General features: G+C 33.5%; 1 protein-coding gene across 4 annotated transcripts in view; it reads right to left on the reverse strand.

Moving 5' to 3' along the window:
* Window positions 1–819: 819 nt before the first annotated feature.
* LOC113120501 (centrosomal protein of 85 kDa-like) overlaps window positions 820–13,365 on the reverse strand; it is a 60,626-nt gene continuing 48,080 nt past the window's right edge. For 3 of the 4 annotated variants that reach the window (XM_026290362.1, XM_026290361.1, XM_026290359.1), the window contains exons 4-13: window positions 12,420–12,505; window positions 9,727–9,844; window positions 9,436–9,633; window positions 8,306–8,458; window positions 6,653–6,807; window positions 6,206–6,323; window positions 5,066–5,116; window positions 4,843–4,950; window positions 1,548–1,728; window positions 820–1,460 (exon numbers count right to left, since the gene is read on the reverse strand). In XM_026290362.1, the coding sequence (XP_026146147.1) occupies window positions 1,297–1,460; window positions 1,548–1,728; window positions 4,843–4,950; window positions 5,066–5,116; window positions 6,206–6,323; window positions 6,653–6,807; window positions 8,306–8,458; window positions 9,436–9,633; window positions 9,727–9,844; window positions 12,420–12,505 (1,332 nt within the window). In that variant the 3' untranslated portion in view covers window positions 820–1,296. The remainder of the gene's footprint in view (window positions 1,461–1,547; window positions 1,729–4,842; window positions 4,951–5,065; window positions 5,117–6,205; window positions 6,324–6,652; window positions 6,808–8,305; window positions 8,459–9,435; window positions 9,634–9,726; window positions 9,845–12,419; window positions 12,506–13,365) is intronic. The other variant, XM_026290360.1, reaches the window with a different exon arrangement.

The raw sequence follows: 13,365 nt of genomic DNA on the forward strand, positions 1-13,365 counted from the left end.
TATGGCTTAGCTGGCCTGCACATTTATGAAATAAACTTCCTGTCTCTGCCAGTTATGGAAAATACCCTTCGATGTCATACTGTGGTTCTGCTGCATAGATTTGTAAAGGCACAGAATAATATTACATATCTGCAGAAACGCATAATAAATGCTGGTTAATGTGAGGTTGCATAGCGCAGCGTACATCTACTTAGTTACCTTAATCTAGTCCCTTCTTTAAATACAAAGTAATTTTATGCACATGCACAAGATATTATGAGCACATAATGACAAAACCTCCATTTGAAAACATGCTTAATATACTTTAAATACAATGAGAGTACAGTCACGATACATAAGCCATATATAGATGCTTGTACTGTAAATATCTTAAACATTCGTCACCTTGGTGCAAAGCTTGACATGACCGCATCACTGGACTTTATCAACTATAAAATATTCTGCTTGGGGTCGAAAATGAACTTAATGACACTTAAATCCCTTCTGAAAGCATTCAGAGCAACGACAACGAATAAAAGAAACTCTTAAAATACCTGAGTGAACAAGTTTTGCATTGATTTCGTCCATATTCCTAAGAAATACATGTTATCTGGAGTTTATAAAATGTCATAAGCATGTCACAGGAAGTGCAGAACATTGTTTCCTGTCTGACTTTGGAACTCGACACCGAACTGTGCAGCGAAGTTAAAAAAGCAGCTCATATTTTATTCCAATTAAAAACTATTTAATGGGCATCCTGAATAGATTCACCTGGATTCCTCTGCTGTCATTTATTTTGAAATGCAACATTGCTCGAGTTCAACGGAAGCTCAAACATACTAAACTACACAAAATGCAGGATGTTGGCGATGAAGGAGCTTTCAAATGCTGCTGTTCCTGTTGGTGTTTTCGATGTACAGGGTCCTGAACATCGACCTGCGACCTGCAGCTGTTGGGTAGAGGATGGACCAGCTTCTTTGGGTAAAATAATTCAGTGACGTTCATGAAGTTTAAAGGTACACAAACAGGAACACAAGGCACTTTAGGACACCAGTTGCTCTACTTTCCCTCAAAGTCGACTTGACAGGAACAGCGTGAGGAACTCAAACGGTCTCAATAAATACAATAACACATTCAAACTCCTTGAAAATTCAATGTCCGCAAGAAACTTGTTGTAAAGACGTCCTTGTAAACTGGATTCACAGCTTGGTCCAACCTTTAGTGGTCTGAAAGACCTTGTTTGTTTCCGAGAGGTTGACTTTATTTCCCCTTTATGATCTCTGGGAACGCCGTCGGGCCTGACAAGGTGGAAATGGCTCATTGCGTCACGCAGTTTTCGCCCATGTCCTGTGCGTAACGATCCGAGATGAGCGTCCGCAGCTCGTCAATGTCTTTCCTCAGCTGGCACACCTCCACCAGCTTGGCCCGCAAGCCGTCCTCCATCAGCGGCTTCTCGTTCTCCTCCGCCGAGCAGCTCATAGCTGGAAGAAAAAAAGTGTCACAAATGAAAATCAAACCAGTTTATTCTGGAATAAAAGATCCTATGCTGCTAAGGCTAGAGTATTTACATTTGATGCCAAGCAGCAGGGCCAGGTTGGGCTCTTTTCCTTGAGCTCTCTGTGTGAGGACACTGCACAGACCCTTCAGATCCAGCAGACACAGGGACATCTCCTTCAGCAGGGGCCCGGCCTCCTTCAGACAGGACCCGGGGGTCACATTCAGCGTCTCCTCGTCTGGCCGTCTTTGGTTCTGTGGAGACAAATACAGAAAGCAGGGTGAATCAGGACAGAGCCTTTCAAGGGAACAATCAGAGTTTAATTTTAAATTATGAAAGTACAATGAAGCCCCGGCTTGTCACATTTGCCACTGGAGACTTGAGAGAATGGTTATTTTCACCTTCAAGTGCTATTACGGATACAAAGAATGTGTCTGAAGTGCGATTTCAGCATTTTATGCTGCAGTGTGGAAGGAACTTTCAAAGTTTGGACTGCAGCGTTGATGACTAAGCTTAACAATCGTGTGCATCCTGATACAGATCACCAGCGTAACTCTGAGCATATTCAAGAGCTACAAGAACAGATTCATGAGCAGCTATTTGTGAAAGCTGCCCAAAATATTAAAGAGTGAGAGCTGGAATTACTAGCACTTCCACAGCAGGACTACAGCAAGAGCGGAGGAGAACGTGCGTCCTGATCTACTGAGGATGGTGGCATTAAATCTGCACGTCAGCGGAGAACGCTTGATAATTCATTCACATCTAGCCCGAAGAGAACTGTTCTGTGTCGTACATTACAGAAGATGCAGATATTCATTTATTCACACGAGGTCATTATGAAATAAACACTGAACGGCGTTCAAGTTGACACAGCTAGAATGTAGTTACTCAACTGCATTGCTAGAGCTTGTACAATTTTCAGAAAATTGATAACGAGAAAGTGAGCACACAGTAAAGGACTAATAATTAGAGAATTAACAACAAAATTAAACTAGAAATCAAGACAAAAGCTGCATCTGAAATCAGAACTACTGGTCTGTTTTTAAGGGGAAGTCGTGGCCTAATGGTTAGAGAGTCGGACTCGCAATCGAAGGGTTGTGAGTTCGAGTCTCGGGCTGGCAGAAATTGTAGGTGTCACTTTCACTTCAAAAATGTGGGCTCAGTGAGAACTAAAATATGAAATTAAATGTAAATATAAAAAATACTGTAAAATTAAAATGTGCTTGTAAACTCACTGAGATTACTTTTAATTAAGATTTTTTATTCAGCAAGGAATCACAAAATTATTATTACAGAATAAAAAAACAGATCATGGTTTTCACAATAATACAAAAAAGGGTTCATATATATATATATATTTATTATATTTATTGTGTATATATAAACACACAGATGCATGCATATATTTAAGATTTTTATATATATATATATATACACACACACACTATATATATATATATATATATATATATATATATATATATATATATATATATATATATATATATATATATATATATATATATATATATACACACACAGTACAGACCAAAAGTTTGGAAACATTACTATTTTTAATGTTTTTGAAAGAAGTTTCTTCTGCTCATCAAGCCTGCATTTATTTGATCAAAAATACAGAAAAAAAATGATATTGTGAAATATTATTACAACTTAAAATAATTATTTTTCAATTTATTATACTTTAAATTATCATTTATTTGTATAGTAATAGTAATTTTTCTTTCTTTCATTTAAAAAAAAAAAAAAAATCAATACTTTTATTCAGCAAGGATGTGTTAAATTGATAAAAAGTGATGGTAAAGAAAATATATTATTAGAATATATATTATAATTTTTTTTTTAATAAATGCAGTTCTTTTTAACCTTTTATTCATCAAATATATTAGACAGCAGAACTGTTTCCAACACTCATAATAAATCAGAATATTAGAATGATTTCTAAATGATCATGTGATAAACTGGATGTTACATGTGACACTGAAGGCTGGAGTAATGATGCTGAAAATTCAGCTTTGCATCACAGGAATAAATTATTTTTTTTTAAAGTATATTCAAATAGAAAACTATAATTTTAAGTTGTAATAATATTTCACAATATTACATTTTTTTTCTGTATTTTTGATCAAATAAATGCAGGCTTGATGAGCAGAAGAAACTTCTTTCAAAAACATTAAAAATAGTAATGTTTCCAAACTTTTGGTATGTACTGTGTATAAATACACACACACGCACAATTTTAAAACATTGATAGTAAATTTTTGAATATTAAAATGTAATTATTAAAATAGAAAACAACTATTTTAATTTGTAACAATATTTCACATATTTTCATAATACAATATTCTCATTGTATTTCGGTCAAAAATGCAAACATTTGAAAGGTTTACATGAACGCGCGCACACACACACACACACACACCATCTGTCAACGCAGATTGGAATACTTCAATGCAAAATATAAACCTCTGCTAAAATTTAACAAATATGTTGTAAAACGGATAGTTCCTTGATTCTGATTGGTTGAGCCAAGTTCGAAGCTGTTGTAAATTACTCTACAAATACACACCTTTTGTTTACATTTGCGTTGCTCGGCAAACACTTTGTTGGAACCACAACTGTTTCTGAAAAACTACATTGTTTGCCGGAAGAATAATGTTTTTATTAATATCATTACATTTTTTTTGCTCTGTTTTATTCTGTGAAACCTTACTACGTATAACTGTTAAAGCAGTAATCCCCTTGAACCTGTGGTTTACAGTGAATTTATAACATCTAATGGGGTTGTAGGAATGTAAATAAATGTAAATCTAAAATGTAACAAAAAAAAATTGTAGTACTATTCTTACGTATCAGTTGCTTGGAAAAGAAACACTTCTTGGTTAAGGCTGTAGGATCTGTGGTTTAAAAGCGGTTGTGAACTGCATCATGAGGGAACCAAACTGTTGTCCACTGCAGTCCTCCTTTACATGGGATCTTTTATACTTGGTAATCAAACCTCACAATAGTCTGTGGGTCTCGCATGAGAAAGCCAGGTAATAATCTGGTGTCCCTGTGGCAGCGGTATGATGTACGGCCTCAGTGCTCTGTGAGAGTCTGTGGATCACGCATGACCTTGAGACGGCGCGCTGAAAAATGACGTTCTGAATCCTAATAACGTACTGGGGGCCGGTTGGGTTATTCATGACTCGACAGCTGTTAAAGGCAGGGTGCGAGCAATTTAATGGCACAAAAATGAGCCTTCAATCAAGCTTCTAACTTCTGCTTGCAGGCTCATCTGTATCATTTAGGACGAAAAAAGGCTTAGCGGGACTTTAGAGTCGCTTTTTGGATGGTTTGGTGAGCTGTACCTGTTGAAGAGTTTTGGAGAGGGTTTCCAGTTCCTCCTCGCGTTCCAAGAGCTGTTTGCGGAGCTCCTGCGTGATGCCTCTCTCCCTCTGCAGCTTCTTTTCCAGGGCCTGCAAGAAGCCTGCTCTGATAACTCAATTCAACATAAGACTCATCATCCATCCAAGAGTAAGAGCCAATCCAAACCAAGTTTCCACAAATAAAAGGTAGAGAATGACATCTTACCGACATCTCCAGAGTGAGTTTGTCAATCTGCTGCTTCTGATCGTCGATCAGCTGAAACAAATGAAACGTGTTAAGTAACACAAATGGATCTAATCTCATTTTATTAAGCAAGACCTTTTTTAAGACCTTTAATAATCCAGTTCAACCATACTAATAAGCAAAAATTACTCTAGATAAACTAACAATTGTGCTTCATTGTTTTTTGTTATTGTTGAAGAGTGTTGAACCACCTTCTCCTGCGTTCTACTCTACAGACGTGAATTAACTTTTCCTTCAGCCTGAGGTTTATTCATTACACTTTTTGGTGTGAAAGGGTTTTTACATTTGCTATAAATAGAACTTATTATATTAAAAAGAATGAAGCCCTGCTAATATCGAAAAAGTAATACAAACGTAACACAAAAGTAATGTAATGCCTTACTTTCCATTGAAATTGGTGAAATTGGTTACTTTTTTAGGGAGTAACGCAATATTGTAATGCATTACTTTTAGAAGTAACGTTTCCCAACACTGCATATACATATGAGTGTATGCAAAATTACAATTTTAATGCAGAAATTGTAATTATATAATTTGAATGCCCAAAGGAGGAAAAGCAGCCAGTGATTAAAATAAATATTAAATAAAGTGAGAATTTCAGCATTTTACGCAGCAGTGTGGGAAGAACTTGGACTGTAACAAAACAAAACAAAAAACAAATTTTTGATTAATTCAACCATTTTTGGTCACTTCAATTGGTTCATCAAAATTTTTGGTTACTTCCATTTGTGTACGTCAATATTTTTATAAAAGGTGGGATATATTTAATAATACAGAATGACTAGGTGTTCCCATACAATCGGCCTGTTGTGTTTTTATGCCTACATAATTTAAAATTGAATTATTTCGCAATATCAGCGTTTTTTATTGTATTTTGGTGAGAATTTGATACATTAAAAAATAAACCAAATTATTAAAATCCAAACTCTAAGTGTAGTGTACATGTTCTGTCTTTAGTGCAACATATCAATCTAGCAGTAAATGTGTTGATTATAATGTACTAAAAGACATCTGTGGCAGAGACGTCTGGAAATAAAAGCAGCGCATGATTACAGTAATGTCTTTTTAAGCTTCATTAGGTGCTTCATGGGGGATCAGTACCAGGCTCTTCTGGCTCTGTTGTCCCAGCAGACGAGTGTTTTCTCTTTCCAGCTGTTTCAGGTCCAGCATGGGCAGCCGTACTCCATCCTCCAAGCACTTCTCCACTTTCTCTTGCAGGCTACAGACACGAGTTTTATCATTCATTGGGTAAAATAAAATAAGGTACAAAGAGAAATCATAATAGATGCTCATTACATATATCAAAGCTGCAGTGGCCTTCAATTATTATTTTTTTCAGTCTGAGCAGATGCTTGGCCTGATTTAATTCCTGTGTTATCGCCATGTTTTAATAAGAGTACACAGCACTTTGATCTTCAGCTCACCTAACAAGGACTAGGCACTTTATATATAAAAAGTGGCTTTCAGAGAAGAAGCAAATCAAAAGCAATGCTTCTGGGTGTGAGCTCGTCTCAATGGAGTGAGTGTGTGTGTGAGTGAGTGCAGTACCTCTGAACAGCGCTCATAAGCTCTTTCTCCCGTTTGGACTGGGTCTCGATGAGGGCATCTTTCTCCTGCAGCACGGCTCGGTTCTCCTCCAGGGTTTTCTCCAGCTGGGCGACTGTGTCCTCCAAAGTCTGCTTCTTCCCCTGCACTTCCTGCAACTGAGACGCCACAATACGGACAGAGATGAGGACAGTAACACTACTATTTTGCCTGTAATCTGATTTTTTTTTTGCTTTTGCATTTCAGAAAATTGGTCAGAATAATCTCTAAATCAAGATATGTTTAATTGAGAAGAAAAGATAATATGACTTGTTTTCAGAAATAAGTGAAATATTATAATATAGTAAATATTTTTTATCTTTATTTTACATTATGTTTTAACATAAACCTTATAAATGTTGTAAGATTTATGCTTAAAGCAAGACAAAACTCTGACAATGCGCTAGGAAAAATAAAATAAAATAACATAAAATGAGAATGTGTCTGAAGTGTTATTTCAGCATTTATCTCTGCAGTGTGGGAAGAACTTGAACTGTAGTTCGGACCGTAACATTTCAAATCAAATGTTTTGATTTATTCCAAAAAAATTGGTCACTTCAGTTGGTTAACTTCAATATTTGTTCATTTCAATATTTGTGTTATTTCAAGGATTTGATAACTTCAATATTTGTCAAAAATAAAATAATTTATAAAGAATTAAATAAAAAATTTGAGTTTTCTTTTATTTATTTTTGGTCACTGCATGATTGTCATTCAATTTCCATTTTCTCTAAAAGGTAAAAAAATACTACAAACACAAAATGAGTAAATGTTTACAAATGTTTTTCATTTGGTGGGTAGTTCGGAGTTCAAATATTAGTAGTTTAGTATTTAGAAATATGTTATTTTATTTGTGTGTTTATTTTGCTTATCCAATTCTTGGTTTTAGCATAAACCATACAAACAACAACAACAACAAAAAAAGTAACAAAATTAAATGTTTGTTTCCATTTGTTCAGCCATTTCTGGTCACTATATAATTTGTGTACTTCCATTTTTAAAATAAAATAAAAGTAGTACACAAATGTATCGTATCGCAGATTTTCTCATATGTACTGAAATGTATCGTATCATAGATTTTCTCATATGTACTGAAAAGGGCGACTAAAATATTAATGAGTAAAATTGTTTCTGGAGTAAACTGCACTGCATTTAATCCAGTGTCAGAACAGAAAAAATCAGCAGACATCATCTGAGTGTAGTGACAGGGAAGTGAAAGATGCCGCAAACTACTCAGATAAGAAAAATGTGATGCCAAAAATTTGCTGTTGACTGTCGGATAAAATTAATCTTCACTAGCAGACTGCACAAAACAATGATTTAATAACCCGCAAGTACGATTATTTCCAACCATAATGAAGAGCGTCTGTCACATCAGCAGCTGTTTGTGCTGATCTGTTAGCAGAACGCCGTGGGGACTGACACTGCTGTGTTGGTTTAGCATTGAAAGGAGACGCTAATTATGCCCTGATTAACTGAATCAACATCACTTTAGATTTTTGAGGCTGACAATCAGATTTAAGGCTGAACGGGATGGTGATAAACTAGGAAGAAGTAGCATCTAAGGGAATCAGGTTAAATGTAAAAGACTGTTCGATCAGGTTTTGACGTCTGGACCTGCTGAGCCTGTGTCTGGACCTCGTCCAGCGAGGGCAGGTCTGCCAGGTACTTCTCCAGCGTCTCGATGCGCTGCTGCTTCTCCTGATTCTGCTCCTGTTCACGCTGGCACTTCTTCTTCAGACTGCTGATGTAGCGGTCACGTGTTTTCATCTGAACCCAAACACAGAGTATCTTGTTCAGCTTCAACAGTTTCTCATTTACTAAGCACATTGTGTTGACACAAGTTTGTGTGAGAAATCTGTTTGAACGTTTTCAGAAAGATATCACAATTACAAACCATCATTTATTTTAAATGTAAGAAACTCAACAACTGAAGCCACAAGTACGCCAAAATCACATGCATAGGATGGCCTTATAATCATGATAAAATAACATTTTAGATACAGATATAATCTTAAATATAGTTAATCCTAATATAAAATTCTAATGTTTAATACAAAGAAATGTTAATGATAATAAATTTGTATATATATATTTATGTGTATATATGTGCTGTCAAACAGTATAAACTTTGAAAATATTTACATGTATATATTTATATTAATATAATTTATGATATATAAATAAATTTAATATATGAATCTAAAACTTTTTTTAAAAATTCAGAAAAAAATTATAATATAATAATAAACAATAAAAAAACTTCATACTCTGAAATCATGAGATTGATTTTAATTGTTTTATTTTTTGTTTTTAATTGTAATAAGTACTGTAACTGTACATTTGAAAAGAAAATCTACTAAAACTTATTTAGCTTTTACTATAATGGCAAAATAAAAGCACACATTTTATATTGTTTTATTTATTTTATTGCTGTCTTTATAATATTATACTATATTTCTTACATATTATAACGTACAGCTGGCTAATAAGAGGTCTGTAACTTTGATGGTTTTGGCTGTTATTTTACGCAGATAACTAATTTCAGGCATGCAGTTGCTTATTTACAAAACTCAAACTTCATTAACATTAGAACGAGGTTAAGAAGAAATTCATGTGTCTATGCACGTGTGCTGAATTAAGCATACATATTCATAAGAAACTGTTGTGTGCATACATATAATCCATATAATCCAAATATTTTAACACCACAGACGTTTAGGAGTAAGATAATTAGACGCGCTCACCTTCTCCTCCAGTTTCTTGATGTCTTCAGTGTATTTCTGTGTGTTCTGTTTGAGAAATTCGCTGAGGTGGATGACCTCCAGCTCTGCCGCAGCTAGTTTCCGGCCCAGCTCTCCGTTCTCACAGGACAGGGGACTCACGCGCTCCGGCAGCTGGGACTTCGGACTCTGGCTGGATACCGGACTGTCATACGGAGAGTCCTAAAATAGTGAAAAGAAAGGCATCAGTGGTAGGTAAGTGACCATTTTTAATCTCATTATAAAAGTATTATGTAATCCGAATCATTATAGTACCTTAGCTTTGAGCAGATATGAGTCATCATAGCGCCCCCTCTGGTTTTGGAGGACTTGTTGCGCCCTTAACTCGTTTTCCCTGATCCTCGCATGGAGCTGAAGGATTTGCTGCTTTTGCCTAGAAATCAGTAAGACACTCAATATTCACTTTGACTGTTGCACAGCGCTGCTTCAGAGTTTTTACACTTGCAATGACATTTTAAAATGTGCTTGTTGCACTTGGTTTGGACATTTTCTGCCTTTGAGCAAAATAAGAGCGGGAGTGTGGTTAAACATTACTAGAACAAGTTCAGCATATGATAAACCAGCAAGATCAGGGAACTGATCGCAAAGCTGTCTTGTGGTACCTAATGTTTTGTTCAGTTAGAGGTGCTGCAAGCAATTTGTTAGGAAAACGTCCCTTTTTTCCCCAACGGAAATAACTGAATTAGATGTTCTGAAACAGATCTTTCTCTGAGATGACCGTAGATTTAGAAACATAAATTGTGGCCTAAACATTTCTGAGACCCAAAATATAATAAAATACAAATTGAAAAAGGTAAAATAATAATAATATGAATTAACACATTTCAAGAATGTGATGTTACTTCTAAAATATTCTGAAAAAAAACAAAAAAAAAACTGTCAGACATTTTGAAGCGTTATATATACATTCCTCACACAGTAGAAATTTGTACACATGGAAAATATATAGCTGTGTTTATATTTTATGGTTTAAAATAGTGCTGTAAAGCAATTAATCACATCCAAACATTTTTTTGTGTGTTTTTGTGTACACCGTATGTGTGTGTGCACTGTGTATATTTATTATGTATATATAAATACAGACCCATTCATGTATATATTTAAGAAAAATATGTTTCGCTTACAAATTAAATATATTGATATATAATATAAATTATATGAATGTAAATATATACATGTAAATATTTTCAAAATATATACTGTGTGTGTGTATTTATATATATATATACACATAATAAATAAACAAAGTAAAATTATTTTATGCAAATATGTAAACATGTAAATTAAAACGTTTATTTTGGATGCAATTAATCATGGTTAATTATTTTGACAGCACCAGCTTTAAAAACAAACAAACAAAGAGAAAAAAAACCTGGTTTAGACAATCAGAAGATTCTGAAATGCTTTCTACCTGTCAATCATGTTGCATGTTCACGGAGCAGTCCATATTTGTGAAACAGGAAGCAAAGAGTGTCAATTTTTTAAGATTATTCAGGTTTACAGCCATATTCACTTTCATAAACAATCAACAGTTAGTCTGTGGTACAATTTTGCTATTTTGCTCCTCTCTCCTTATATCAACGACATATTTGTAAGGCAGGGTTTTGGAAGAAGAGGTGTTAAAATAAAAGTCCCCAAACATTGGTTACAGCACCTTTAATAAATTAAACTAAAATGTAAAAGAGCAATAAGATAAGCAAAGAGCTAAACTGTCATGTGACAGAAGTCTGAGCAGTACCAGACTGATGGCCAGCTAAAAGCGTTTCCTCATGTGTAATTCTTGGCAGGGAAACGCGGTTCGTTTGTGTCTGAACAGTGGCGGTCTGCTCGGTGGCGTCTGTGAAACTGCCCCGTCTGTTAGAGCTCACAACACTTCGGGTGATGGCATGATGCTATAATTACAAGCGCTCAAGGTCACAGCAATCACTGCAGGGTCAGAGTCGCAAACACAGCCCATGTCATGTTAAATTAATGAAACGCTATTAATGAAGCATCTGCCCCTCTCCAGAAACAGGAGCTCATGACAAACCTACAGGCAAAAATGGATGATTCCATTACTCTGTTTATGTGGGAGGTCAGGATAGGCCTTGTTTGGACACAGACAGTTGAGAGATGCTTTTATTTTTGGCTAGGATGAGTGATTATTTTAATAAGTGGAATATGTCTACACGCATCAGATCTTACAACCCCATTTGAATAAATATTTTACCCAACAACCTTAAAATGGTCTTATTTTGAGCACTTTAAAACTGTCTTCAGTAAGGCGTGTGACTTACTGAAAGCATGTTATTTGATTGGAAATTAAATGTATAAAAATATATATATTCATGTATATATAAAAATGTCCATTATTATTATCTAATATCTAATATTATGTTAATTATTATATGTTAATATTATCTGTTAATTTAGAATTAACCATTTAAAATATAAAATTTAGAGAAATAATACATATATTTTAAATAAAATATAATAATATAGTAATATCTAATATCTGTAAATTTAGAATTTATATACAGTATATGTATATATACATATGAAAACATAATACATTTTTTTAATAATTATATATAAGAGAGTTTTAACATATTATATATTTGTGTATATATATTTGTGTGTGTCTATATATATATATATATCTATATATATATATATATATATCTATATATATATATCTATATATATATCTATATATATATCTATATATCTATATATATATATATCTATATATATATCTATATATATATCTATATATCTATATATCTATATATCTATCTATATATATATCTATATATATATATATATATATCTATATATATATATCTATATATATCTATCTATATATATATCTATATATAGATATATATATAGATATATATATATATATATTTGACCCCACAACCTAAAAATAATCTAATTACACTCTAAAAGTGTCTTTATTTACTCACCGGTCAATCTCCAGTTCCCTCTGCCTCAGGAGTCCCTCCTTAATCTTTACCAGGGTATTGACAGGGAGAGATGTTCCACCCAGCATCTGCACCAAACAATAATTACAGCATTAGAAGCGCTCATCTGGTAAACACGCAGGGTCAGGCTAGCGTGTACTTATGGTAAGCACACTGTAATTAACATACTCTGTCATCATAATCACCATCAACAACAAACTGCCACCGAAGTCACGCAGCATTACAGTGAAGAACTCCAGGGGGTTTGCCTCGAGGACCACAGCGAGACTCTACTGAATCTGATCATGCATTTGTTTAGAACTTTACTTGCATGTTTGTTTAAAGGAGATGTGTAACTCACTGAAAGTTAATAAATTCAGATTTATATTCAGGATTTGCAGGTAATAAAATGAACAAATAATAAGAAAATTTTTACATATTTAATATAAAATCCTTTTATAAATAACACATTTGAGAATTAATGAATTAAAATATTTTTCTAAAAATATTTTAATTGCTACTTTATTGATATAATATAAACAGGTAATTTTTCAGGATTTGTAGGCTTCTCATAATGAAATTAAAAACAGTATAATTATTAAAGGTATTTAGTGTGAAATAATTAAACGTTTAATAATTAATAAAAAAAAATTATTTAGAAATGTAGATTTTTTTTTTTTTGGAAATTATATTATTATACCTATAATATATATTATATATATTGATATAATATAAACCGCTCTAAATTCAGGATTTGCATGTTTCTCGCAATGGAATTGTTCATTTCAAATGAATTATTTAAAATGATTTCATTTTAGAAATTAATACATTTGAATAAATAACTATTAAATGAATTGTTTACGTTAGTAAAATATTGTAAAATCTTTTATGTATAATTTGATTTCATATTTTCAAATAAATTAAATAATTAACAATATAAATGAAACTT

This window comes from Carassius auratus, chromosome 20 (assembly GCF_003368295.1).
Source record: "Carassius auratus strain Wakin chromosome 20, ASM336829v1, whole genome shotgun sequence".
Lineage (NCBI taxonomy): Eukaryota > Metazoa > Chordata > Actinopteri > Cypriniformes > Cyprinidae > Carassius > Carassius auratus.